The 27,459-nt window shown below is 39.9% G+C and overlaps 1 protein-coding gene across 1 annotated transcript in view; it reads left to right on the forward strand.

Annotated features, from left to right (window-relative positions):
• CCDC186 (coiled-coil domain containing 186) overlaps nucleotides 1–26,003 on the forward strand; it is a 45,289-nt gene extending 19,286 nt beyond the window's left edge. The window contains exons 3-16 of the mRNA XM_066354566.1: nucleotides 1,518–1,644; nucleotides 3,027–3,155; nucleotides 4,426–4,638; nucleotides 6,357–6,476; nucleotides 7,564–7,668; nucleotides 8,131–8,229; nucleotides 8,347–8,433; nucleotides 9,289–9,431; nucleotides 12,687–12,942; nucleotides 13,937–14,126; nucleotides 15,215–15,295; nucleotides 16,955–17,165; nucleotides 20,281–20,500; nucleotides 23,119–26,003. Coding sequence (XP_066210663.1) covers nucleotides 1,518–1,644; nucleotides 3,027–3,155; nucleotides 4,426–4,638; nucleotides 6,357–6,476; nucleotides 7,564–7,668; nucleotides 8,131–8,229; nucleotides 8,347–8,433; nucleotides 9,289–9,431; nucleotides 12,687–12,942; nucleotides 13,937–14,126; nucleotides 15,215–15,295; nucleotides 16,955–17,165; nucleotides 20,281–20,500; nucleotides 23,119–23,202 — 2,065 coding nt within the window. The 3' untranslated portion in view covers nucleotides 23,203–26,003. The remainder of the gene's footprint in view (nucleotides 1–1,517; nucleotides 1,645–3,026; nucleotides 3,156–4,425; nucleotides 4,639–6,356; nucleotides 6,477–7,563; nucleotides 7,669–8,130; nucleotides 8,230–8,346; nucleotides 8,434–9,288; nucleotides 9,432–12,686; nucleotides 12,943–13,936; nucleotides 14,127–15,214; nucleotides 15,296–16,954; nucleotides 17,166–20,280; nucleotides 20,501–23,118) is intronic.
• The last annotated feature ends 1,456 nt before the right edge of the window (nucleotides 26,004–27,459 follow it).

Here is a 27,459-nt window from a genome sequence, read left to right on the forward strand (position 1 = left end):
ATTTGTTCAAGGTCACATACTAATAAATATAAAGTTAACATCTGAGCCTCGTTAGTCTGGTGTCACAGGATTTTTAATGTGGTATCTGAAATGAACTCAGTTACAAGTTATTCACTTTCTACTATTGAATATATTCCTTGTGTTTTTAGATAAATTTAATTCCTCTTATTCCTCTGTCCTGCCTGAACTGTGGCAGCATGGTGGCTGGGGGGGGAGCACAGTTCTGGTCAGAACCTGCAGTTTTACTCTCAGGAGCTCATCTGAGAGGCTGCCCACTGCCACTTACCCACTCTGTTGGCCAAGTCAACCTCTCTGAGTCAAAGATTTTTCTTTTGTATGAGGGGTGATACTTACCTGATGAGGTTGTTTGTCATATTATCATTTTAAATCTAGGTTAGTCATTTGTTGCACACATATTTTAAATTCCAAAGTAAATGCTTCGTGACTCGGGTTAGCTCTAAAACTGCCTTTCAGTTCCTTTGGCTTAAATTTTCATGAACGCATCTATTTCCAAATGTCCTTGTTTATATATCCATTTCCTTATTTTCTAATATTATTGTTGAAGGTCCCAACCAGGATCCTTACCTAAGAACAGTTTGTGTATAGGATGTGCATCTGTCACACAGCAGTAATTCTAGAACTTGCTGCTCTTCTCTTCTCCCTAAATTGTTTTCTTGTGATCTATACCTAGGGTTCTTGGTTTCTGCAACAAACTGAGTGTACATGTCAGAAAAATGATCTAAGTTAAACTGTGACAAAAAGGCTTGAATAAACTTGCATGCTCTATTTTTCTCTTTCCCAAATATTTGTATGACTTCTTTCCTCACTGTAGTCATGTAGTTCTTAGAGAGGCCTGCCCTGACTACTTTATCTAAAACCACAGCCGAAGTTTCTCTCTGTCCTCTTGCCCTCTTTTAATTGTTAAAAGGACGTGATCACTACCTGGCAATTTATTATATATCACATCTATGTGTTGTTTATTTTGATATTCTCCCATAGAATATAAGCTCGATGTGGGCAGGCATGGTTGGTTGATGTATTTTTAACATGCAGCATAATATAGGTACATCATAGATACCCAGTAAGCATTTGTTGAGTGAATGAGAGATCTTCAAAGTAGATGTAAAAGGCCCGAGCCATAGAATTAGACCTGGGCGCAAATCTCAGTTCAGCCACTTACTAGCTGTATGAACTGAAATAAGGTCTAGGCTTCAGGTTTTGTTTTATTTTGTTTTTAATTTGTGAAAAATATATTATTTTATGGACATTAATTTCATAGATTTGAATATTAAATAATGCACTTAAAGCTAAACTTAATAAATAGTAATTGAACAATAAATTTTAAGTAATAGTGGTTGCTGTTAATAATCCTAAAATAACAGTTGTTAACCTTTTTAGGTATCTTAACTTATTGCTGGTAATTTTAAGGTGTTATTTATACTTTTCCAGGGGACTTAAAACGATAGTTCTGCTTAAGCTTTTTTTTATTTTGCATTGACTTTAATTTTCATACGTAGGTTAATTAAAGAAAATAAGAAACATCAGGAGCTCATCTTAGACATATGTTCAGAAAAAGATAATTTAAGAGAAGAACTAAAAAAAAGAACAGAAACAGAGAAGCAGCATCTGAACACAATTAAACAGGTAAAAAGACACATCATTAAAGACTACATTTCAATTTATAAAATAAATACATTTCTGAAAATCTGTGTACAAATGAAAGCTTTGTATTTCAAATTAGAAGATTGCTTGGTATGTAAAGCCTTCTCTTTTCTGAAATGGGAATCAATATTTTCATATGATGTGTGATTATATTCTACTATATAGGATAGAGATCTGAGAAGAAAAGGTGATTGAATTTGGCTGAGCACTGTTTTAGATGCATCTTACAAGTGTTAGTATGTTGTGTCTTTGTTTTCACTCATTCACCTACTATTCTGATTTCCCTTGTGACTTCTCCCATTGATTATTTAGGTGTTGTTTAATTTTTACATATTTGTGAATTTTTCAAATTTCTTCTCTGTTACTGAGTTCTAATTTCATTCCATTATGGTTGGAGAAGATACTTTATATAATTTCACTCTTTTAAACTTATGGAGATTTGTTTACTGTCTTAGCATGTATTCTATCCTGGTGAATACTCCATGTGCACCTGATGAGGATGTATATTCTGCTGTCGTATAGATATATAAGATCTAGTTATTTCATAGTTTTGTTCAATTCTTTTGTTTCCTTGTTAATCTTTTGTCTAGGTTATTGAAAGTAAGGTATTGAATTCTTCAGCTACTGTTGAGTTGTCTGTTTCCTTATTCATTTCTGTCAGTTTTCGCTTAGTGTATTTTGGTGCTATGTAACTAAGTGCATGTGTATTTATAATTGTTATATCTTTCTGCTGGATTGACCCTTTTGTAATTATGAAATGTTTCTCTTTATCTCTAGTAAAGTTTTTTATTTTAGCCTGTTGTGTCTGATGTTAGTGTAGCCATTCTGACTTTCTTATGGTTGCTATTTCCATGATACATCTCTTCCCATCCTTTTACTCTCAGTCCATTTACACCTTTGAAACTGAAGCATCTCTTATAAACAGCATATTTAGGATCTTGTTTTTTATTTAAGTCCTTGGATATGATTATTTAATACCCTTTCATTGAATGTTATTACTAACAGTTGGGATTATAGCTTCCATTTTTCATTTTTATGTCTGTCTTTTTTGTTCCTCTGTTTATCCATTATTGCTTTCTTTTGCATTGAGTATGTAACATTCATATTTCTTTTATGATATTTTCACTATTTTTGAGTTATTTCCATAATAATTACTCTAGAGTTTACCATCCATCTTATCAGAATCTGCTTCAGTTTCATAGTAACTTAATTTAAATGAGATAAACATTGCTAACGTTTACTTTTTGAAGTATACTCATTGCATTCTCTGTGTTCATTTACATACATTGTTTGTGTCTATTTGAGGTATTAGTGGTCTGTTTGATGCAGCTATAAAAATAACCTGGAAGTAATTTTTTTTATAGCTAGAATCAAGAATAGAGGAACTTGATAAAGAAGTTAAAGCTTCCAAAGATAAACTAATAGCTCAAGACATTGCAGCTAAAAATGCAATTCAGCAGTTACACAAAGAAATGGCCCATCGGATGGAACAGGTATTTTTCAAGTCATTGTCATTATTAACTTTCTGATGATTCTCACTTGTTTATTAAAGTAAACTAATTCTATTAGATGATTTTGGACATCAGAGGTGTACTAGGAATGGGTAGTTTTATTTTTATAAAATGTAACTTTTTAAAAAATGCTAAAACAATACATAAATAACGTGCTGCCTACAAAAATAATGAAATAAATTAAGGAAATGTATAGAATACAAAATCAAAGTCCCTCTTCATCTATACGTCTCCCTTCCTGCTTCCAAACCCTTTCCATCTTTTCCTTGTTCCTTAGCAAATTGATAGTTTGAGTATGTCACTTATCATGTATGCATGTATAAGTGACACATAGGAATATACTTTTTTATCTACTTGAGTGTAATCTTACTGTACATCTTTTATGTAACTTTTCCCCCCTACTTAATATACCGACTAATTTCAGCTGCCTACTGAATCCTATTGATTATCTTGTTCATGCTTTATCTTCATTGAAGTCAGTGACAAACATCTTAAACTAGTCAAATCCAAAGGCTTTTCCTTGTTCCTCTTCCTTTATCTGTGCCATAAGTGGACTGACATAATACTCCCAGCAATCCTGCGAGGTGGGTGCTGCCATTATTTGGGGTGGGACCTAGGAATGTGAACTTTTAGCACCTGAGGTTATTCCCTTGCAACTGAGCCATGGAAGACTACCTGAGTAACAGAAGGATCGTGGCACTGCTGGAAGGAGCCATTATGCTGTTTGGGCCAGAGGAGCAGGAGAGGGCACAGGTATAACTCAGAGACTGTAGTTGTATCGCGAGGTCACCTGGCAGGAGTGGAGGCCTTTGACCAGGCTGTGGTGACTCTGGAGGGACCAGCTCTCCCTCTCTGCCTACCCTCCTCGTGCCTACTGTTAGCCAAACTCAACTGGAAGTAGGAGGGCAAGGAAACTTGCTGACATGTGTCTGATGGTTGTCTTTCTGGAGCACAGGGTGGAGAGGAGAGCGTGGGAAGTGGATCTGGAGGCATAAACAGAAAATAGCAACCACATCAGCCAAAGTCAAAGGAATAGGAAAGCGTGAAATAAATACGACTGATAATAAGGTGTTTATGGTATTGTTTATAATTTTGACTTTTTCCTTTCCTATTTAAAATTTTCATGGCACAGTTTCTGGGAAAGTTATTCAAAAATAAAACCACATTGGTGGTAATATAGAAAAACATTAGTTTTTGATGTCTTTTTATTTGAGAAATATTTGTTATTTATGCTAGATACCTTTTTTCAAAGGCCAATAAGAAATGCGAAGAGGCTCGCCAAGAAAAAGAAGCTATGGTGATGAAGTATGTAAGAGGTGAGAAAGAGTCTTTAGACCTTCGCAAGGAAAAAGAGATGCTGGAGAGAAAACTGAGAGATGCAAATAAAGAATCTGAGAAGAACACTAACAAAATTAAGCAGCTGTCTCAGGAGAAAGGGCGGTTGCAGCAGCTGTATGAAACGAAGGTATTACTTGTGCTGTTGTACCTTGTTTGAAACTTACTGTTTGCTTTCTCTTATTTAATCAATCATAACTTACTGTGGTTAAGCCACTACCAAACATAAAGTTGTTTATTTTACCTTCTAAGTGTGAATGCTTTAGTAATTCCAATATCTTGTTACCTGTCTGCAGGAAATGTTACCGGAAAAGGATGAGCAATTGACATACGTTGTTTATTACATAATTTTCTATTGATAGATCTTTCTAAAAACTTTTTTTTTTTTTTTTTTTAATTTATTGTATTTTTCTGAAGCTGGAAACGGGGAGAGACAGTCAGACAGACTCCCGCATGCGCCCGACCGGGATCCACCCGGCACGCCCACCAGGGGCGATGCTCTGCCCACCAGGGGGCGATGCTCTGCCCCTCTGGGGAGTCGCTCTGCCGCGACCAGAGCCACTCTAGCGCCTGGGGCAGAGGCCAAGGAGCCATCCCCAGCGCCCGGGCCATCTTTGCTCCAATGGAGCCTTGGCTGCGGGAGGGGAAGAGAGAGACAGAGAGGAAGGAGGGGGGGTGGAGAAGCAAATGGGCGCTTCTCCTATGTGCCCTGGCCGGGAATCGAACCCGGGTCCCCTGCACGCCAGGCTGACGCTCTACCGCTGAGCCAACCTGCCAGGGCCTCTAAAAACTTTTTAATTAAATCTGCATGTTGAAGAAATGAGTTTGCGCCTCAAAGGAAGATTTTATGTTGGCAGCATAGGTACATAGTAGTGTCAAAATGTGAATGGTTTAATAAGTATGATTTGACCAGAATCCCAGTGTAACTTACTCATCATAGAATAAAATTTATATTTTTCATGTTCAAATACCATGTTCTTTGATGCTGTCTAAGATTTAATTACTGAGCTATCCAGAGCCTTTCGTTAAGAAGCTGTGTCATGGCATGGTCTCATTTCCAGTTGATTGTCATTTCTTGGTGACAAATGTTATTTTTCATTAAATAGCTTTTAGTTCAGGAATGTTGTCATTGTTCTATAGAATTCTGGCAAAACAAATGTAATTTGTATTATACCTTAAGGGCAGGTAGTTGAGAAGAATAAAGGTATGCTTGTACTTCCAATGTATCTAGTTGGTTAAAATTTATGTTAATTATGTCTTAATTGGATTTAGGATTTTACTGACTTTTTTTTAATATAAATTTTTATTAATTTTAGTGGGGTGACATCAATAAATCAGGGTACATATATTCAAAGAAAACATGTCCAGGTTATCTTGTCATTCAGTTATGTTGCATACCCATCACCCAAAGTTGGATTTTCCTCCGTCACCTTCTATCTAGTTTTCTTTGTGCCCCCCCCCCCCCCCCCGTAACCACCACACTCTTGTCCATATCTCTTAGTCTCGTTTTTATGTCCCACCAATGTATGGAATCATGCAGTTCTTGGTTTTTTCTGATTTACTTATTTCACTCCATATAATGTTATCAAGATCCCACCATTTTGTTGTAAATGATCCCATGTCATCATTTCTTATGGCTGAGTAGTATACCGTAGTGTATATGTGCCACATCTTTTTACTGACATCTTATGATTTGCATTTGAAATCAGTCTTATGGCTTATAGGCCATAATGTGCCAGCTCCTGAGTTATAGTGTTATTGTATTGATTGTTTTGAGGAAGTAGAAAAGATACACAAATAATTGGTTGATTGTTAAGTGAAAAATATGACTGAGTGATATTATTTTAGGAAGGTGAAGCTACTAGACTCACCCGAGAAATAGAGAAACTAAAGGAAGACATCAACTCTCACCTCATTAAAGTAAAATGGGCACAAAACAAATTAAAAGTGGAAATGGATGCACACAAGGTGAGTACTGTAATGTAGGGGGAAAATTATTACAATCAGTTTTAAGAGCAAATGCAGTAATATATAGTTAATGAGACAAAGTTTTGTTGTTTTTAATTTTTTGACAGAGACTGAGAGAGAGTCAGAGAGAGGGACAGATAGGGACAGATAGGAAGGGAAAGAGATGAGAAGCATCAGTTCTTCATTGCAGCATCTTAGTTGTTTATTGATGGATTTCTCATATGTGCCTTGACTGGGGGGTGGGAGGGAATACAGTAGAGCAAGTGACCCCTTGCTTAAGCCAGCGACCTTCAGCTCAAGCCAGTGACCATGAGGTCACTTCTGTGATCCCATGCTCAAGCCAGCGACCCCACGCTTAAGCTGGCGACCTCAAAGTTTTGAACCTGAGTCCTCCACGTCCCAGTCTGATGCTCTCTCTATCCACTGTGCTGCTGCCTGGTCAGGCAGTGAGACAAAGTTTAATTGAGTGACTCCTGTAGGGTAGTATGGGCCCGCATATTTGGTGATTATGAAAAGATTTTGAATAATTTACATATTAAATTGGATAGAATGTTAAATAATATCACTTACTGACTTTGTTTTTTAAGTATTTTTTGGTATGCTATACTTTATATTAAACATTGTCAGAAATTTGAGAAGAGAAGAATCTGTAGGTTATCCAAATAGAAAGTGTACTCTGGAAATTTTTAAAAATATCATCGGTACTAAGATGCCTATAGTCAAGAAATATACATTCTTATTTAAATACAAATAGAATATAAATATTTAAAGAGTAAGTTACTTATTTATTATGAAATATAATTCCATTGGTTTTGTGCTTAATGAAGATCCTTTTATCAAAAAAAACTTATGTAGTGAAAAGTAATTGTAAAGGCTGGTGGTACCTGATACTGTAATTAAGGACTACTGAACTGGTATTATAGGTAATAAAAATTTGAAGAGGATAAAAAAAACCCAAAACACTGAAATATGATTTAAATAGAAGAGCGATGTTATGGAAATAATTTCCCCCCAGTTCCCCACTCGGGTCCTTGTTCCCATTCATCACATTGTGCCCAAGTTTGTCACTGTCTCTTTATCAATGCAGGAAACCAAAGATAAACTCAGAGAGACAACAACAAAGTTAACTCAAGCAAAGGAAGAAGCAGATCAAATACGAAAAAATTGTCAAGATATGATAAAAACATACCAGGTATGCTTCACTTTTCAAATAGATGAGTAATAAATTATGCCAACATCAGTGCTCTTATTTCATTAAATTTTTATATCTGTAATATTTGAAGTGGGGAATGTATTTGGTAGAGCATTAAATAAAATACGGGTTATTTTCTATGTTAAAGTACTTGTAGCTTATATAAAGATCTTATTAGAGAAGTTTTTAACGAAATAAAAACACAGAAAATGTCAAAAGAATGAAGAGTGCATGTATGTAAATGTCAAGTTAAAAATAAAACCACTCCATACTATGTTACATATCTTGAGTGTGCTGTTCTTGTTCTTGCAAAATTGATACACTCTTTCAGTGCGGTCATCATTTTTAGATACATAAGCTATCTATCTCTTAATTAGTGCACTTAATTGCCAAAGCCACCTTCTCTTTTAAAGTATAAACCTATAAAAATTAAGTCATTCTTTTTCATTTCTTTTCCGTTAGGAGTCAGAAGAAATTAAATCGAATGAGCTTGATGCCAAGCTTAGAGTCACAAAAGGCGAGCTCGAAAAACAAATGCAAGAAAAATCTAACCAGCTAGAGGTGAGAAGCTTTGTTCTTTGTATACCCTAAATCGTGCAATAAATAAGGGAAGGAAATAAATAATGAGTACTGGTTTGGTACGTAATAACTTGTAGTTTCTTTTAAACTCTTTCAAAGATGCATCATGCCAAAATCAAGGAGCTAGAAGATCTGAAGAGGACGTTTAAGGAGGGCATGGATGAGCTGAGGACCCTGAGAACAAAGGTGATTAAATCTGCAGGCAGACTCCGGAGGCAGGCTGGATATTTTCAATTTGGACTCCTCTGATTCTTATCAACGTTGGGGATAGAGTATTTATTTAGAAATTTTCCAAAATTAAAGAACTCATAGGAGTAGAATATTAATCCTCTAGCAATTAAATTGACTCTCACTGAAATGCAAATGTCTTCCACTTCAACCCCTTTGAAACCTTTGCCAAACATTTCTGTTTTGTAACACATTGACTGTATTTATAACTTATCCTTGGGCCTCTGATCCAAAGGCAATCTTATCAGCAAAAATTAATTTAGAACTGTGAGTGTAAGCAAATAATACATAGAATTTCTTTTGTATTTCTCCTGGGCATATTTAATAGTCTTGTATACAGTTTCTAACAATCTATTAAATCCTTTCCAGTGTTTATTGTCTTTTATTGTAAATTAATATCCCTTTTAATATGATGGTAACATTCATTTAGTTAGAAATAGGCTTTTAAATAACCACCTGGAATTTGCAATATCTTGATAATTCTCAAAGTGTTATCCGTGTGTCCTTCTATTTGTTCTCCACGCCATTTCTTTAGGTAGGCAGGGTCCCTACTGGGAAGGTATATCCTCTTTTTAGGTGAAGAAATGGAGATTCAGCAAAAATAAAGTGACATACTAAAACTCCCATGACTAAATCAGGGGAAATCTGAGCAAGAAACCCAGGACTGGTAACTTCCCATTCTGATTTCTTCACATTAATTCCCACTGCTTCAGAATGCCGCTTAGATTGTTAATATGTAACCCCAACCTGAAATAATTAATAGGGAATAAGGAAATACTGTTTGTAGTTTAACTTGTTTATGATTTGTGATAGGTAAAATGTCTAGAGGATGAACGATTAAGAACAGAAGATGAATTATCGAAATATAAGGAAATCATTAATCGTCAAAAAGCTGAAATTCAGAACTTATTGGACAAAGTGAAAGCTGCAGATCAGGTAGAGGAGCAGCATCAAAGGTACGAAACGAGCACTTCGGCCTGCGCTCAGCAGCAGCCCTGTTAATTCTGCCTCCTATTTGTAAATGCAATCATTGCATTAAACAAGAAAACAAGAATAATTTTAGAATTATGTTGGCTAAAAATTTTTAAATTTCTGTCTTTGTTGGAAATCTTTTGGATTATCTTCTAAAAATCAAAGTTTATATTTCCTAAACGGGCAGTAACAATGAATACGACAGAATGGATTTTGATTTCTTTATTCATTCCTTAGCTTTAAAATTCTGTCCCTTATTCACAGTACTTAACTCTTCCTTCCAAAAGGTAGATGTACATTTGTATCTGTATCTTTGAATGTACGTAACTTGAGGTCAGGATCTGAAACTATTCCTTGGCTTCTTATGAAACCCTTTAGCTAAACTCGATTCATGACATTACATGGAAGACCATAGATTCAGGTTGAATCCAGAGCCTTTCATCCCCTACTGCTACCCAGGCTGCTGAGTGTCGCTGAGGAAATCCTCAGCATCATGCGGGTGAGGCCGCTGTGAAGTCATGGTTGGCAGCCTCGGCTGGGAATGTTAGTGCGCCTCTGATCCTAGCGTGTTTCCCAGAGCTTCTCCCCCATCTGCTTAGTGTCCATTCCAACCTTGCTGCTTTCTTCACCGTTCTCGTTTTCCTTCTCACCTCACTATTTACCGCATTTCCCGATGTATTAGACTCACATTTCCCTGAAAAATTTGGGGTCTAAGAACTGGGTGCATCTTATACAGTGGTTGTAGAATTGTGGCATTTCAAATGCCATAGATGGAACTGAGGACGAGGCAATATATGAAGACACAGATGAGGACAAGCTAATGGATGGGAGTTTTGACAGTGATGAGTTGTATGAATTTTATGATTAATAAAATTTAAGTTCAGTAACTTTGTGTAATACATATTTTTCAAATTTCAGGCCCCCAAATTAAGGTGCTTATACATGAGAGCGTCTTATACATAGGGAAAGACGGTACTTTGGGCAAGTGATTCAGTACCTCTTCCTTCACAGAAAAGTGGGAGCTGTCAGTTGACAGTTCTCGTAGCCTGTTGCTATAGGTCCTACAACCTTGCCTGCATCTACACCTATTCTTCCTGTTCCTTTTGTTCTGGCCGAGATGCTCCTGCTCCTCTCTGAGTGGAATTGTTCTCTATACCCAGGTGGACCCCACGCTCTCTGCCCTGCAGGGTCTCTGTTGCTCCTTCCTTTATCTCTTACCTCTCTCTTTCTGCTGGCTTCGTTTTCTTTATACATTTGAATATTACCATATCTTACAAACATCAGGCTCCCGTGACCTCGTCTCTGCTTGTCCTTCATTTCTTCTTTGCTCTTCTCTCCACTTCATTTGAGCTTCTACCCCAGCATTTCATTAAAAGCCGCTAAGGTCTCACGTCTGGTAGACACTTCCTCCGACTGAGCCCTGCTCGAGGACTGTGTCACCCACTGAGCCCGTTATCTTTCCTGACTTGTCTCTGGCTGCATTTTGTCATGTGCTCTCCTGGTGTCCCTCCCACTGGCCTCGGTGTTTCTCCGTCTTCTTGGCAGCCTTCTCGTTCTGTCCTAAAACTTTTGTTCCTGTTTTATTGTTACCCAGGGAGACCCGCACTATTCTTACAGTACGCTGCGGCCCTTTTAGCTGAGCTGTAGCACAAAAGTATCAAAGGCACCTCAACCTTTGATGTGCCCAACACTGCTTCACCGTTCCTGCCGCAGCTGTGGTCCTCTGACGTCCCTGAGACAAGTGACGAGTACGTCCCATGGTTTTCCGGCCCAGGGACCTGGGGATGCCTCGGCTCTTCTCTTTCCCCTCTCACAGCTAGCCAGTCACACAGTATCACTAATGTGGACCCTTGAATGTCTTTCAAGTCTGTTTACTTTTTATTTTCCTGTTGCTGTTACCATTGTCCAAGCCATTTTCAGCTCGCACCTGGAAAACTGCCACATCACAGTTTTTATTCGTGCTTCCCTTTTAACCCAGTTCCCACACTGCGGTTAGCATAATCGTTTTAAAAAGGGAATTTTCTCAAAACTTTGCAGTGATTTCCCATTGCCTCAAGGACTGCCTAGTGAGTTCAGAAACTTACCATGGCTTGGAAGGCCATTAGTGACCGGTCCCTTGCTTCTCCCTCTATGCCTTCTTTTGCACTCTTGTGCTCAGTAATAGTTGGTTCACAAATGCTGGTTGCCTGTCTCCTCTGTGCCAAGCCCTGTATTCGGTGCCGGGGATGCAGTGCAGTCCTGTCTTCATCTGTGTCGGGCATCTGTGTTCGGACCACCGATGCCCTCTCTCCTCCCCTCCCCGCTTGGGCGCACAGTGCTTCCTCTGCAGGAACATATTTAGTCCTCCCACTCGTTCCTACTTCTCCTTTCGTCAGGAATGAGCAAACCAAGGCCTGCAAGCCAAATCCAGCCACTGCCTCTCTGGAGATCACATGGTTCTGGGGCACAGCCGCACTCGTTCCTTTCTGTGTCGACTCCGCTGCTCTCCCACGACCGCGGCAGAGGAGACAGAGGCAACCATGGCCTATGCCTCAGAAGCCTAAGCTGTTTGCCGTCTGGGCCTTTGACGGGAAGAGTTTGCTAAACCCCATTTTAAGTTAAGGCATCACTTACACTAGATTGGGCGACCCATGTGGTGCTTTCATCATCAGAAATGTTTTATCACACATATAATTTCCCCGCCTGATGAAAAACTTCAAAGGCAGGGGCCATGTCCGTCTTGCTCACTTACATTCTTGGCTCTTAGTTCCTAGCATGTATTAGTCATTCCCGAATACCTACAAGAGCGAATAAAAGTACCTTTATAGATTGTTTACTGGTTTGTTTATTACTTTCTTCTTTAGAGAGAGAACTAGACAAGGCAGAGAGACAGGCAGGAAAGGAGAGAGAGAGATGAGAAGTATCATCTCATAGTTGTGGCACCTATGTTGTTTATTGATTGCTTTTCAAATGTGCCTTGACTTGGTGTCTCCAGCTGAGCCAGTGACCCTTTGCTCAAGCCAGCAACCATGAGATCAGGTTGATGATCCCGTGTTCAAGCCAGCAACCTCACCCTCAAGCCAGCTACCTTGGGATTTGGAACCTGGGACCTCAGCATCAATGGGAGGGATCAATGCTCTGTCCACTGCACCACCACCAGTCAGGCTAAAGTGTCTACTTTGATGAAAATTCCCAAACCATTAATATAATTTCTTTTAAAGGTTTAATTTTTTTTCTTAAATATAAACTTTGTTTTTTAGAGGTAAACAAGAAATTGAAAATTTGAAGGAAGAAGTGGAAAGTCTTAACTCTTTGATTAATGACCTACAAAAAGACATCGAAGGCAGTAGGAAAAGAGAGTCCGAACTGCTGCTGTTCACAGAAAAGCTCACTAGCAAGAACGCGCAACTTCAGTCTGAATCCAACTCTTTACAGTCACAGTTTGATAAACTTTCCTGTAGTGAGACTCAGTTACAAAGCCAGTGTGAACAAATGAAGCAGACAAACATTAATTTGGTAAGTAGAATTACACGTTTGACATTTAAAGCCAACAGAGCAAGAAGTGCAAATTAGATTTTCCTACTAGCACAAGCCAAGTGGTGGTTGATCTAAGCTTGTTTTTTTTTTTGTATTTTTTTGAAGCTGGAAATGGGGAGGCAGTCAGACAGACTCCCGCATGCGCCCAACTGGGATCCACCCGGCACGCCCACCAGGGGGCGATGCTCTGCCCATCCAGGGCGTCGCTCTGTCACGACCAGAGCCACTCTAGCGCCTGGGGCAGAGGCCAAGGAGCCATCCCCAGCGCCCGGGCCATCTTTTGCTCCAATGGAGCCTCGGCTGCGGGAGGGGAAGAGAGAGACAGAGAGGAAGGAGAGGGGGAGGGGTGGAGAAGCAGATGGGCGCTTCTCCTGTGTGCCCTGGCCGGGAATCGAACCCGGGACTTCTGCACGCCAGGCCGACGCTCTACCACTGAGCCAACCGGCCAGGGCCCTAAGCTCATTTTTACTGGCACTGACTTTCTTGTCATTTCAAATGCTGTGAGAAGTGTTAGTTTTTTCTTTTAACTTAATTTATGATAAATTTTTTTCATATAATGGTTACGCAGAAGTATTTTGCTTTTGAAAACAAGAAAATCAGGGTTTTTGTCATTCCTAATTGGAATTACTATATATTTTTTAAAATACATAATATTTTTGTAGTTTCATGTTTCCAAGTTATCAGAGTGCCTTCAAGTTACTTATAAAAATAATTTGAACTTTAGTTCAAAAATCTAGAGACCCACATTGCGTGTTGTTTTGTATGTGGAGAATGGCGGACACATTCATGTGTGCCCCTGCGTTGCCGGATGAAGAATTTGAGGAGCTCAGTAAACAAACCTGGTTAGGAGCGGTGGTCGAAGACTCTGCTATTAAGGACCTTGTATTTGTAATGTAAACTGTTGAAAGTATGGAAGCATAAAGAGCATCTATTAAAATTGGTGGGTTTTGTTTCAACTTAATTTACCATTTAGGAAAGTAGGTTGTTGAAAGAGGAAGAACTGCACAAAGAGGAAGTCCAGACCCTGCAAGCTGAACTTACTTGTAACCAAACAGAGGTTAAAGCACTGAGTACCCAGGTGGAAGAACTAAAAGATGAGTTAGTAACTCAAAGACGGAAGCATGCCTCTAGTGTCAAGGATCTTACTAAACAGCTTCAGCAAGGTAGGACGTTCTTCCACACTTAGACCTTGAATGTTTTTTGTTTCTTTTAATCATTAGGATTTATAGAAAAAATATTTTTTACTTCAGGTTCTAACACACTGATTAGAGCCTTATGTTCTTTTTAATGTATTAATATTAATAAACCAAATTGTTAAACTTCTCACAGTCCCATGAATAGTCTATAGTCCATAGCATCCTTTGTGCTAAAGGACATTTACTCTGGAACTATAAAGTGTAAGGGTTGGAAAAGCACCTTAAGGCAGGTACTGTTGAAGTGTTTTTGATCGTGCCTGACCAGGCAGTGGTGCAGTGAATAGAGCATTGGCCTGGGATGTAGAGGACCCAGGTTCAGAACCCCGAGGTCGCTGGCTTGAGCACAGGGTTGCTGGCTTGAGCCCAAAGGTCACTGACTTGAAGCCCAAGGTCTCTGGCTTGAGCCCAAGGTCACTGGCTTGAACAAGGGGTCACTAACACAGCTGGAGCCCCCTGGTCAAAGTACATATAAAAAAACAATCAATGAACAACTAAGGTGCCACAACGAAAAATTGATGTTTCTGATCTCTATTCCTAGTCTCAGCTGTTTCCCTCTGCTCTGTTTGTATCAAAATAGGATGAAATATAGTAATAAAAGAGACTTCACATTTATTAACATACGTATATTCAGATATTTGCCATGAGAATTGAGATTGAGTTTATAGATAGAAATGAAGGGAAGTTTGGGGGAAATTCCGGTGTTCTTCTACATCTTTCAGGACTGCAGAAGTTAGGTCCCAGCCAGTGTCAGTGCTGTAATGCTGTTTCTATATGTCCCAGCCAGTGTCAGTGCTGTAATGCTGTTTCTATATGTCCCAGCCAGTAGCAGTGCTATAATGCTGTTTCTATATGTTTTGTGTTTGACCTGTATATTTCTCAATGTCATTTTATATGAATGACACCTATAGCCCTCCTGTCTGAAAGTATGTATTCCAGAAGTTTCTCTTGCTGTTTTTGCCATTTTGGCCTAAGTGATTTTAGCAACTAAAATCATAGGTAATGGTGGCACATGGCCATGATAATTGTCACAAGTCATCCATTTCTTTTTTCTGTAGCACGAAGAAAGTTAGACCAGGTCGAGAATGGAGGCTATGATAAAGAAGTCAGCAGCATGGGAAGTCGTTCTAGCTCATCAGGTAGAAAAACTGATGGTTTAGTTTTTGTGATTGATTATAAAAAGAAATAACATTTTTTGTTTTAAACGATATTAAAATGTTTTTCTTTCCTTTTGAATTTTAAAAAGTGGTTGTTGTACATATGGTAAAAATATTTCCAGTTAAATGTTTAAGTTCTAATCTTTGTCCAGGGTTTCAAATTTGTCATGTGGTTTTTTGTTTGTTTTTTAATTTATTCTGAAATGTAAAGCTCTTTTTAGTTAAAGTATAGTTGACATATAGTACTATATTAGCTTTGGATGTATGTCATATAGAGAGATTTGCCATAGTATAATCTTTCTTTTACTTTTATAGTTTAACACCTGAGAACTAATGAAATGGCCATCATGCTATATCAGATTTTTTTATGTATATACACATATCCATTTCTTAATCTATTCGTTTTTCTCATGCTAAATATGCCTATGGTTTAAAGCAGAAATCAATAGAGTCTATAAAACTGTGATTGACAACATTGTAAAATGGAAATTAGGAAAATATCAGGGTGTTTATGAATTTTGGAATGCCAAGAACCATGCTAAATGTTTAAAAGTATCATTTACTCTGCAGAAGTCATATGAGGTGTTATAATCCAATTTTAAAGAGTGTTTTCATGACTTGCTCCAAATCCGCAGCAACTGAGCCCCCAGATTCCAGAGTCCTTGCGTGCCACCAGACTGCGTGGCTCCAGGTGTTGCCTTCAAGGGAGAATCCTCATCACCTGTAACAAGAGTGAAAAAACTGTAGTAGAAGAAACATGGCTTTGAAATTATACAAATGTATTTAGGTCCCAGCTCTGACATTTATTAATGTCTGACATTGGACAAGATATATTACATCTACAGAATGGGGTAGGAAAAAGCCATATCTTTGTAGGGTAAAAGGGTCAAAATTCTTTTTTCAGCTGATGTTGATAAAAGTGATAGCTCCCATTCACTTAGAACTCACTATATGCGTTGTTATAAGCACTTCACGTGTATTAACTCATTTAAGCAAGGATAATAATCCTGTGAAGTAAAGAATGTTATGCTCAGTTTAGGATGAAGTGACCAAGGCACAGAAAATTAAATAACTTATCCAGAGCCTCACAGCTACAAAGTGGGGTTTGAACCTAACTCCTGAGCTTAACCCACTTGTCTGTATTCTGCTGTCTGTATCTGCCTGTCCCTTTCTCTCGGTTTAATTTTGGTCTTACTTCAGACTTGTTATTTCTGGCTTTTTCTTGAGTTTCTTGTTTCTCTGCTGACACTTCCTCTTCCTATCCCTGACCAACATAGTAGGTCTTTCTGTACTTATATCACCAGTATATTCAAAATAAGAGCTCAGGCCAGGTTTCTCTGGCGTTGTGTTCTGTGCCCAGCCAACTCTGTTAGAGTATTTCAGTCCTACTAGAAGATGTAATATGACTCTAGACCAGGTACAATATCTAAACTTTATTTTCCTTTTTAATGAATTTATTGCGGTGACACTGGTTAACAAAATTATATAGGTTTCAGGTGCACAGTTCTACAACACACCATCTATGCACCGTATTGTGTGCTCCCCTCCCAAGTCAGGGCTTCGTCCATCGCCTTGTATCCCCACCCTCCTGCACCTGTCCCCCCTCCTTCCAGTAAACTTTTTTTTTTTTTTAATCTTTAGGGTCCATTAATGCTCGAAACAGTGCAGAGGATCGATCTCCAGAAAATACTGGGTCGTCGGTAACTGTGGACAGCTTCCCAGAAGTAGACAAGGCCATGCTGGTTGAGAGGATAGTGCGACTGCAGAAGGCGCATGCTCGCAAACATGAAAAGATAGAGTTTATGGAGGATCACATCAAACAGCTGGTGGAGGAAATTAGGAAGAAAACAAAGTATGTTTAATTGCAGTAACCTGATCTGTTCAGAATACCATTATTTAGATGATATAGTTACTGTTTTCAATTAACCATATCAAGCTCCTATCTCTCAAAATATGATTTTTTGTGTGTGTGTGACAGAAAGAGAGAGCACTTTAGTTGTTCATTGATTTCTTTCTCATATGTGCCTTGACCAGGGGGCTACAACATAGCGAGTGACCCCTTGCTCAAGCCAGCGACTTTGGGCTCAAGCTGGTGAGCCTTGCTCAAACCAGATGAGCTTGCGTTCAAGCCGGCGACCTCAGGAATTTTTTTTTTTTTTTTTTTTTTTTTTTTTGTATTTTTCTGAAGCTGGAAACGGGGAGAGACAGTCAGACAGACTCCCGCATGCACCCGACCGGGATCCACCCGGCCCGCCCACCAGGGGGCGATGCTCTGCCCACCAGGGGGCGATGCTCTGCCCCTCCGGGGCGTCGCTCTGTTGCGACCAGAGCCACTCTAGCGCCTGGGGCAGTGGCCAAGGAGCCATCCCCAGCGCCCGGGCCATCTTTGCTCCAATGGAGCCTCGGCTGCAGGAGGGGAAGAGAGAGACAGAGAGGAAGGAGAGGGGTAGGGGTGGAGAAGCAAATGGGCACTTCTCCTGTGTGCCCTGGCCGGGAATCGAACCTGGGACCTCTGCACGCCAGGCCGACGCTCTACCACTGAACCAACAGGCCAGGGCGACCTCAGGAATTTGAACCTGGGTCCTCTGCGTCCCAGTCCAACGCTCTATTTACTGCAACACTACCTGGTCAGGCTCAAAATATGATTCTTTTTTATTTATTTTATTTTTATACAGAGACAGAGAGAGAGAGGGATAGATAGGGACAGACAGACAGGAATGGATTGAGATGAGAAGCATCAATCATTAGTTTTTTGTTGTGACACCTTAGTTGTTCATTGATTGCTTTCTCATATGTACCTTGACCTGGGAGCTACAGCAGACCGAGTAACTCCTTGCTCAAACCAGAGACCTTGGGTCCAAGCTGGTGAGCTTTGCTCAAACCAGATGAGCCCGCGCTGAAGCTGGCAACGTCAGGGTCTCGAACCTAGGTCCTCTGCATCCCAGTTCGATGCTCTATCAGGCGTCCCCAAACTATGGCCCGTGGGCCGCTTGCAGCCCCCTGAGGCCATTTATCCGGCCCCCACCACATTTCCGGAAGGGGTACCTCTTTCATTGGTGGTTAGTTAGAGGAACACTGTATGTGGCGGCCCTCCAACAGTCTGAGGACAGTGAGCTGGCCCCCTGTGTAAAAAATTTGGGGACCCCTGCATCCACTGTGCCACTGCCTGGTCAGGCTCAAAATATGATTCTTAATTATAGTCTTTCAGTTAGTTCCCAGTCTTTGTTGATCACTTACTATGTTCTAGGTTTAGGAATACAGGGGTGAAAGAAAACACAGATCTTTCCTGTAAGGAGAGAATGCAGTTTAGTAGACATTAAATTTTTAAAAAAATTTTTATTAAGTGAGAGGCAAGGAGGCAGGGAGGCAGGGAGGCAGAGAGACAGACTCCTGCATGCGTCCCAACCAGGATCCACCCGGCACGCCCACAGGGGGCAATGCTCTGCCCATTTGGGGCCACTGCACCCTTGCTCAGCACCTGAGGTGAGGCCATGGAGCCATCCTCAGAACCTGAGGCCAAATTACTTGAACCATTTGAGCCACAGCTGCAGTAGGGGAAGGGGTAGGAAGGGTGGAGAAGCAGATGGGCGCTTCTCCTGTGGGACCTGACTAGGAATCGAACTCGGGACTTCCACATGCCGGGCTGATGATCTACTGCTGAGCCAACCGGCCAGGGACAACATTAAATTTTTTCCAAGTTCTTAGTTTATTAATAATCCTCTCATGAAAACTGCCCATTCACCACAGAGTCACTGAAGAATCTTTACTCCTGGTGTCCAGTCTCCAGCTCACTTTTCACAGCGCTGGTGTGGGCTCTTGCAGCCCCTGGTCTCTTCGTTCTGTCCTTGAGTCCCGTTTTATCTCCTGCAGGTCCGCTCCTCAGGCTACGTCTTGCAAGCTGTGTTTGGGTTCATTTCTCTGTGTAATCCAAAGACTCAGAAATCACACCAATGCCACTGCCAGAATAGTTCTGAATCAGACACAAAGATGACATCTGGTGTCGTCCTGTACATTTTGGCTAGTTTTTCCCGAATTTCCATCTTGGGTACTGTTGCCTTCCCAGGGTGAAGGACGTCAGTGACCATTTGTTTCAGCTGAAGGAGTCTGTCGGCCATGAACTTTCTGGTCTAGAGGGTTACTTTGTTGTTCGTTTTGGGCAGATCAACATTAATTAATTAAAATAACTTGGGATTTAAAATAAGACAGTGCTTACTTAGGTTTTTACTTTTATGACTGATTCTAAGAGACATACAATGTTGTGGATTATCTTTCCTGTCGGGAAGAACGTTAATGGGGTAGAGTATGGGGCACCTACTAAGTACAAGGCATGGTTCCTGTTGACTTAACAGTATCTCACTGGTTTCTTACGTCTACTCAGGGAGAGAATGAGTTCTGTGATTTGACAGATAAGTTACCGGGGCTCAGATCAGATCACTAACTACTCCGGAATCGGCGCTCGTCCTGTAATGACAGTGAGGTGGGATGCGGGCCAGCGCTGACCCCCAGGCCATGCTGTGCCTGGCTCTGCTCGCAGCCCTGTAATGACTTAGGTTTTATAGTGCAGCCGTTACCCATGTTAGGGAAAAGCTTGCCTGTGACTTTTAAAAGAAAAAGAGGAAAATAGAGTTCTTAATTTAGTAAGTGAACTTGACTCGAAGGAACCGCTGAGTTAAAGCCAGCCCAGTTCTTAGTTTAATAACAGGAAAATTGAAGATATTAACTGAAACGGGAGCAAAAAACTGCTCATGTATTTTTATTAAAGTAATGAGGAAAGATACAGAAAAGTAATGTTAGCATATCTTTAGGAAACTATCTGAATAAGGAAAATTTCTTTATTTCCTAATATAGTTCTGTTATTACCCTAATATGTATTTATGCTAATCATCTTTATGCTTATGATTGACTAGCAAATTCCAGCATTTTTAATTCTACTGGTACATAACTGATAGTGTTGTTTTATTTTGCAGAATAATTCAGAGTTACATTTTACGGGAAGAATCAGGCACCCTTTCTTCAGAAGCCTCTGATTTCAACAAAGTCCATCTAAGTAGACGGGGTGGCATCATGGCCTCCCTGTACACGTCCCATCCCGCTGACAGTGGGTTAACGTTAGAACTCTCTTTGGAGATCAACCGAAAGTTACAGGCTGTTTTGGAGGATACATTACTAAAAAATATTACTTTGAAGGTATTTGTAGTTCTCGTTCACTTACCCATCAGTAAACATGGCCAAACGGTGCCTCTCTCACAGTTTGATCCAGCACATAGGTGGACTATTTCTGTAATGTGAGATAGTCATAAAGTCTGTGTGTTTTTCTCTTTCTGAAAAGTGCAGTTTTTAAAGTAGCAATGAAAGAAATAATAAAAGAATGGTTTAGCTAATTTAAAAAATTTTTCAACTACAGTTTACATTCATATTATTTTCTGTTAGTGTCAGGTGTACAGCACAGCGGTTAGACAGCCATATACTTTAAAACGTGTTCCCCCTGATACTTCCAGTACCACGGGCACCACACAGAGGTTGTTCCAGTGTTATTGACTCTATTCCTGTGCTGTACTTGACGTCCTCCTGGCTCTCTGTAATCACCACTCTGTGCTTCTCAGTCCCTTCCCCTCTCTCAGCCCTCCTCCACTCGCGCTCCCCTCTGTAACCACCACTCTGTGCTTCTCAGTCCCTCCACCTCTCTCAGCCCTCCTCCACTCGCGCTCCCACCACTCTGTGCTTCTCAGTCCCTTCCCCTCTCTCAGCCGGCCCTCCACTCGCCCTCCCACCACTCTGTGCTTCTCAGTCCCTTCCCCTCTCTCAGCCCTCCTCCACTCGCCCTCCCCTCTGTAACCACCACTCTACTTCTCAGTCCCTCCACCTCTCTCAGCCCTCCTCCACTCGCCCTCCCCTCTGTAACCACCACTCTGTACTTCTCAGTCCCTCCACCTCTCTCAGCCCTCCTCCACTCGCCCTCCCCTCTGTAACCACCACTCTGTGCTTCTCAGTCCCTCCACCTCTCTCAGCCCTCCTCCACTCGCCCTCCCACCACTCTACTTCTCAGTCCCTTCCCCTCTCTCAGCCGGTCCTCCACTCGCCCTCCCCTCTGTAACCACCACTCTGTGCTTCTCAGTCCCTTCCCCTCTCTCAGCCCTCCTCCACTCGCCCTCCCACCACTCTACTTCTCAGTCCCTTCCCCTCTCTCAGCCGGTCCTCCACTCGCCCTCCCCTCTGTAACCACCACTCTGTACTTCTCAGTCCCTCCACCTCTCTCAGCCGGCCCTCCACTCGCCCTCCCCTCTGTAACCACCACTCTGTACTTCTCAGTCCCTTCCCCTCTCTCAGCCGGTCCTCCACTCGCCCTCCCCTCTGTAACCACCACTCTGTACTTCTCAGTCCCTCCACCTCTCTCAGCCGGCCCTCCACTCGCCCTCCCCTCTGTAACCACCACTCTGTACTTCTCAGTCCCTTCCCCTCTCTCAGCCCTCCTCCCCTCGCCCTCCCCTCTGTAACCACCACTCTGTACTTCTCAGTCCCTTCCCCTCTCTCAGCCCTCCTCCACTCGCCCTCCCCTCTGTAACCACCACTCTGTACTTCTCAGTCCCTCCACCTCTCTCAGCCGGTCCTCCACTCGCCCGCCCCTCTGTAACCACCACTCTGTGCTTCTCAGTCCCTTCCCCTCTCTCAGCCCTCCTCCACTCGCCCTCCCCTCTGTAACCACCACTCTGTGCTTCTCAGTCCCTTCCCCTCTCTCAACCGGTCCTCCACTCGCCCTCCCCTCTGTAACCACCACTCTGTGCTTCTCAGTCCCTTCCCCTCTCTCAACCGGTCCTCCACTCGCCCTCCCCTCTGTAACCACCACTCTGTGCTTCTCAGTCCCTTCCCCTCTCTCAGCCCTCCTCCACTCGCCCTCCCACCACTCTGTGCTTCTCAGTCCCTCCACCTCTCTCAGCCCTCCTCCACTCGCCCTCCCCTCTGTAACCACCACTCTGTGCTTCTCAGTCCCTTCCCCTCTCTCAGCCCTCCTCCCCTCTGTAACCACCACTCTGTGCTTCTCAGTCCCTTCCCCTCTCTTAACCGGTCCTCCACTCGCCCGCCCCTCTGGCAGCCGCCAGTCTGTCCTCTGTGTCTGTGAGTCTGTTTCCATTCTGTTTATTTTGTCCTTGAGTTTCTGCATAAGGAGAAGCAAATGGTATGTGTCTTTCTCTGACTGACTGACTTCATTCCACACAGTGCCCTCTAGGTCCATCCATGCTGTTGCAGGTAGTAAGATTCCATCCTTTTTTATGGCTGAGTAATATCCCGTTGTATTATACCACAGCTTTTTTATCCACTCAGCTACTGCTGATGGGCCGGCATAGCTGTAGACACGAATGTGAGTTATTTACCTTGCAGTGGGTGGCCTTTGACATGTACTATAATTGGTTAAAATTGATTACTGAGATATTTTTTAAGATTGAGTCATTTACTTTCTATTTAATGTATTTTCTAGCTTCATTTGACTTTTTGCAGCTTCGTATCTGACCGAACTGCTCTATTTGTGCTATGTCTGGGCCTTGATAATTAGTAATGGATTTTAAAAATAATTTTTTAATTTTAGTAATAAATTATGCAATAAAATTTGCTGTAGCTTCAGTAAAAAGATATATATGACTATTTTACTGAAAAGAGCTGTATGCCTAGTTTATTTCACATAGTATTTCAGACTAATCGTTGCTCTTTCAGCTTCAAAATGTAGGCAAAAGTAGTCCAAGTGGAACCTTTTTTACTGATTATACTTAGCAGTTCTGTTCTCTCTTTGCTTTTTTTTCAAATGGTTAAAGGAAAATCTGCAAACACTTGGAACAGAAATAGAACGTCTTATTAAACACCAGCATGAGCTAGAACAGAGGATGAAGAAAACCTAACATAAAAACTTGCTCAGTAAGGAGACGAAAACCACCCAAGGAGCAGGTGTCTCGGCCCAGGATTGTTGGAAACTTTCCCCTGCTGCGCGTATCAGCCAGTAAAAAAGTTGTTTTATTTGTATGGAAAAGTATCCTTTTACAGCAGGAATGTACTGCAGTGTATACCGTAAGAGGGTAGACTTGATGAACTTTGTTCTTGTGTGGTGACAGCCCGTCATTGAACCAAACAACCCAATTTAATTTGCTAATAGTCATACAAAGTGCCCAGCATTGCACAGGCTTTGGAAAACCCATTCTCCGTATTTCTTCCCTGTAAAACACAGTGTCAGAAATGCTTCAGGTTTTTACAATTATTCATGAAAGGACCAGGTATTACATAATCTTCCAGTATTATGCTATTTCTCCAACTTAAAGAAAACTAAAAAATAAAAATTTTTGTTTTGACATTCCAATATAACATTTAGTTCTTTTGGGGAGAAAGGTTTCAGTGACCCTTAAATCTTTTCATTTGAATGGAAACTAATAGGAAACATAGCTTGTGGTAACTAGCAATGATCAGGCATTGCATGTACCTTATCTGGGCTAAGTTCATTTTCTTAAGATTCAAATTGTTTGAGTTAATGGTTGAGTTGTTTAAACCTTCAGTTACGTATATAAAATATGATTTTGAATAACATCATTTTAGAAAAATCCTGTGGACTTCAGTTATATTTTAAAATGTGAAGTGGATTAGTCATTAAAACAGAGAGAAGAATGATAAATTTTTGAAACTAAAATACTTTAGTTTTGCTAATATCAAATGTAAAGATGAATGTTTAAAATATTTATAAAGAACCTGCTCCCCAGAGAATGCACCTGTTCTTTACTATTGATATACTTACATATTATCGTGATCGTACGGTCCCCAAATATGATGTGTTTCAGTATATTTATTTAAAACAAAGAATAATCACATCTCCAGAACCAAAGGAATTTTAGAGCCAAATTTATGTATCCTATTGGATTTTTACAATATTTATTTAAGATGTGGCAACTGAAATGCTGCCCGTTATAGTATCAGTATTTCTGTCATTGAATTTTTTTCTCACTTCTTTTCACTTCTCACTTCATTTGTGTTTGTGGTTTTTCACATTTCATTGTGTTTTTGTCTTGCAGCAAGCCTCATTTTTGTTTTGCATTTTTGCATTCTTTTTTTCTCCCCCTGAGTAGCCTTTGGGGTGATGGACTAAAAGCCTTTAAAGAATGTATGGCTGTCAAATTGGGTTTGTGGTGGCAATACTTGTAAATGTGTTTCAACATTTTTTTATCATCATTGTTGAAAAAGATAATTAAGGATTAGATGGGTCATTGTATTATTTTTTCTATATATTAAGTTATATATTGTCATCCAAAACCAAAATCTTTTTACTTCAAAATGGAAATAAATGTTTTAATATGTTCTATTTTTAAAATAGCTGTACAAAGTATGTCCTATCATAATGTGTCCTGTTCATTTTACCAATAGTAACTTAATCAAAGTAAAGGAAATCACAGGGTAAGTGCAATCAAATCTGAATTCTTTTCCCATTTGCTTCCAGACATACTATTGATACTCTTAAAGACTACTTAGAGTAGCCAAAGTCACTAAATTTTTATAGCTTCTTATGTGATATAAAAACTACAATATATTTTTCTTCTAAGACACAAAATATATTAATGGAGACCAAATAGTGGTCAGATCTAGTGTCCTATATCTATACCATTTAAAAATACTTAGATACCTTTATTACACACAAAATGGGAGCATTCCAAAATTGATATTTGTGCCACCATTTATTTGGGGAAGCTTAATTTGAAACCGTTTTAGAAGAGAGCTATTATATACCATATTTTGGATTGTTACCCCCCCCCCCCCCCCCAAACGTAAGGAATTGTGGAAAACTTTTGAAGAACATACTTTTATTTTCCTGTTGTTCTGTAGTTTCCACTGTATCCTTCTTATTTGGATCAGGGCTGAGCAAAATGTACAGAAATGTGCATATGTCAGGTCTCTGTCTCGACACTCATTCACAAACAGCTCCTGATGTGAGGACTTAGAGGACCTCCACCCTTGCTGTACTGAATATATGGAGAGAAGAATGGGGTGTCTGGACAAGGAATGGTCTGGATAAAGCTCAGATCTGGGAGAAAATTTGTTTGATATGTTCTTATGAATTGTGCACATCCAAGGCTGTTTTGGTTACTTAGTATTTTGGTTTCTTTGAGCAGGAAATGATTTTTTGTGTGTATTCATTTTTTTATACATGCTACCAGTTTTCAATTTTAAACTGAAAAACTTACTGTGACTCCCTTTTTCTCCATTACCACTTCCAACTTTTTAGCCTAAATTTTAAGGATTGAAAATAGGTTTGAGCAGAATAATGAGTTTGAACTTTGGTGCTTTCTTTTTAACTTTCTTCATGACCCTTTAAAATGATTAAATTTTATCAGGCTACCATCGTGCTATTTATTCATTGAATAAACACATTTATGGAAAACCTACAATTGCCAGGCACCATACCGGGTACTGTGAGGGTTCCTCCCTGCCTGGAGCTTATAGTCTAGTGAAAACAGCCTGGAGGATGTAGAGACAGCTCCCTGGCCCACAGCCAGTCTTGTGGGCAGAGGGTTATATTATACCTCTGGGTATAACAGTGACCCGGAAATCTCACTGCATTGCAGCTTTGGAATATGAGGTACGCTGAGAGCAGATTGCTGTTCCATTGTTATACCCCTTTACATACCTTTTCACAGTTTGAGGTTTAATTATTCCTTAAGAAAAAGGGGGACAAAATCCAAAGACCATGAAACGGCATTCGATTCTTGCCATTTTAGTAAATCATCAATGCCTACCTGATGTTCACAAAGGTGATCTAATCATGCTGTCGTGTGTTTCCAAACTTCGTTTTGCAGCATATTATTTTGTCAAGATTTTTGCATATAAATTTAGACCAGTATTTACCAGTAGAAAAATAAATTATAAACCATTAATATTGTAAATTTATATATGCTACCCTGGTGAAAATATTTTTATCAATCGTGTTGTTTGTTACTCATGATGGTTTGTTTGCCTTATGAGTGTTGACTCCAGTAGCTTCTTTTTCAAGTATTTTAAAACAAAACAATTATTTTTGACACTAAGATTGTTGATTTTTTTAACACCAGCTGCTGGCACTAGAAACCTAAACAGTTTTCAAGGTTGAACAAGAGAGAATCATTGAAAAAGCATCCAAACATCAAGAATTTTCAGGAAAATAAACAAAAAATATAATTGTATATTAAAGTTGTATTTTTATTCTGGAATGGAATCTTTTTTTAAAATGCAATATGGCTGTCCATTTAGACTACAATGATGAAACTTATTAATCTTCCAAAGTTCATATATATAGATATATATGTAGATATATATATGCGTGTATTATACAATCTTTAATTGATTACACTGTTCATTTTGTAAATATGTTTCTGTATAAAATTAAACTTTTCAAGAGAATTCTATGTATATATTGTACTTATTAAATAGGTAATGCCTGTTTACCAAGTTGTATTGTAATGTCATCTTTGATTATTTATTGACATACACCGCTTACTAAACAGACGATTCTCCAGACTCTTGGCAAGGCTGATTCAAAGTGCTTGCATTTCTTTTTTTAAACCAGACTAGAAATTTTTGCTTCCCAAGTTTGTCTTTATTTTACCAATTATTAGAAGTTGGTGAACAATAGTAAGCAGATTAAATTGAGTGCTAGGTTATATATATATTTTAAACTTTTGTTTAAATTACAGATGGCAAAATTTGGCCTTATGTGATAATTTCTCATAGAACTTGCTGATCCAGGAATACAGAGCAGTGCAAAAGTAGGTTTCCAGTTGTGAGTACACGGCACACAAAATTTATTCTTGTGTTATTTATTAATTATTATATTTTTTCCATACAAATAACAGTAAACCTACTTTTGCCCCATTGTGTATATTCAGATTTTCTACAGAACTGCAACTTACTTGCCTGAATTATCTGGGTTCAATAATAAAGACCTAATATGCTCAATAAAAAGATACTGCAATGGCATTAATTTCATGAAGTTAATGTGTGATAAAGATTTCAAATCATAACGTGGCATTTTCCTTTTCTCTAACAGTTCTGGCACACTTAAAATAATTATACCACAGACCTTAATGAGTTCACTCTTGAAAAGATTCCCCTGAAGTTGGGATCCTTGGGTTAAAGGTAAAACTTCA

Source organism: Saccopteryx leptura, chromosome 13 (genome assembly GCF_036850995.1).
Source record: "Saccopteryx leptura isolate mSacLep1 chromosome 13, mSacLep1_pri_phased_curated, whole genome shotgun sequence".
In the NCBI taxonomy this organism is placed as follows: Eukaryota; Metazoa; Chordata; class Mammalia; order Chiroptera; family Emballonuridae; genus Saccopteryx; species Saccopteryx leptura.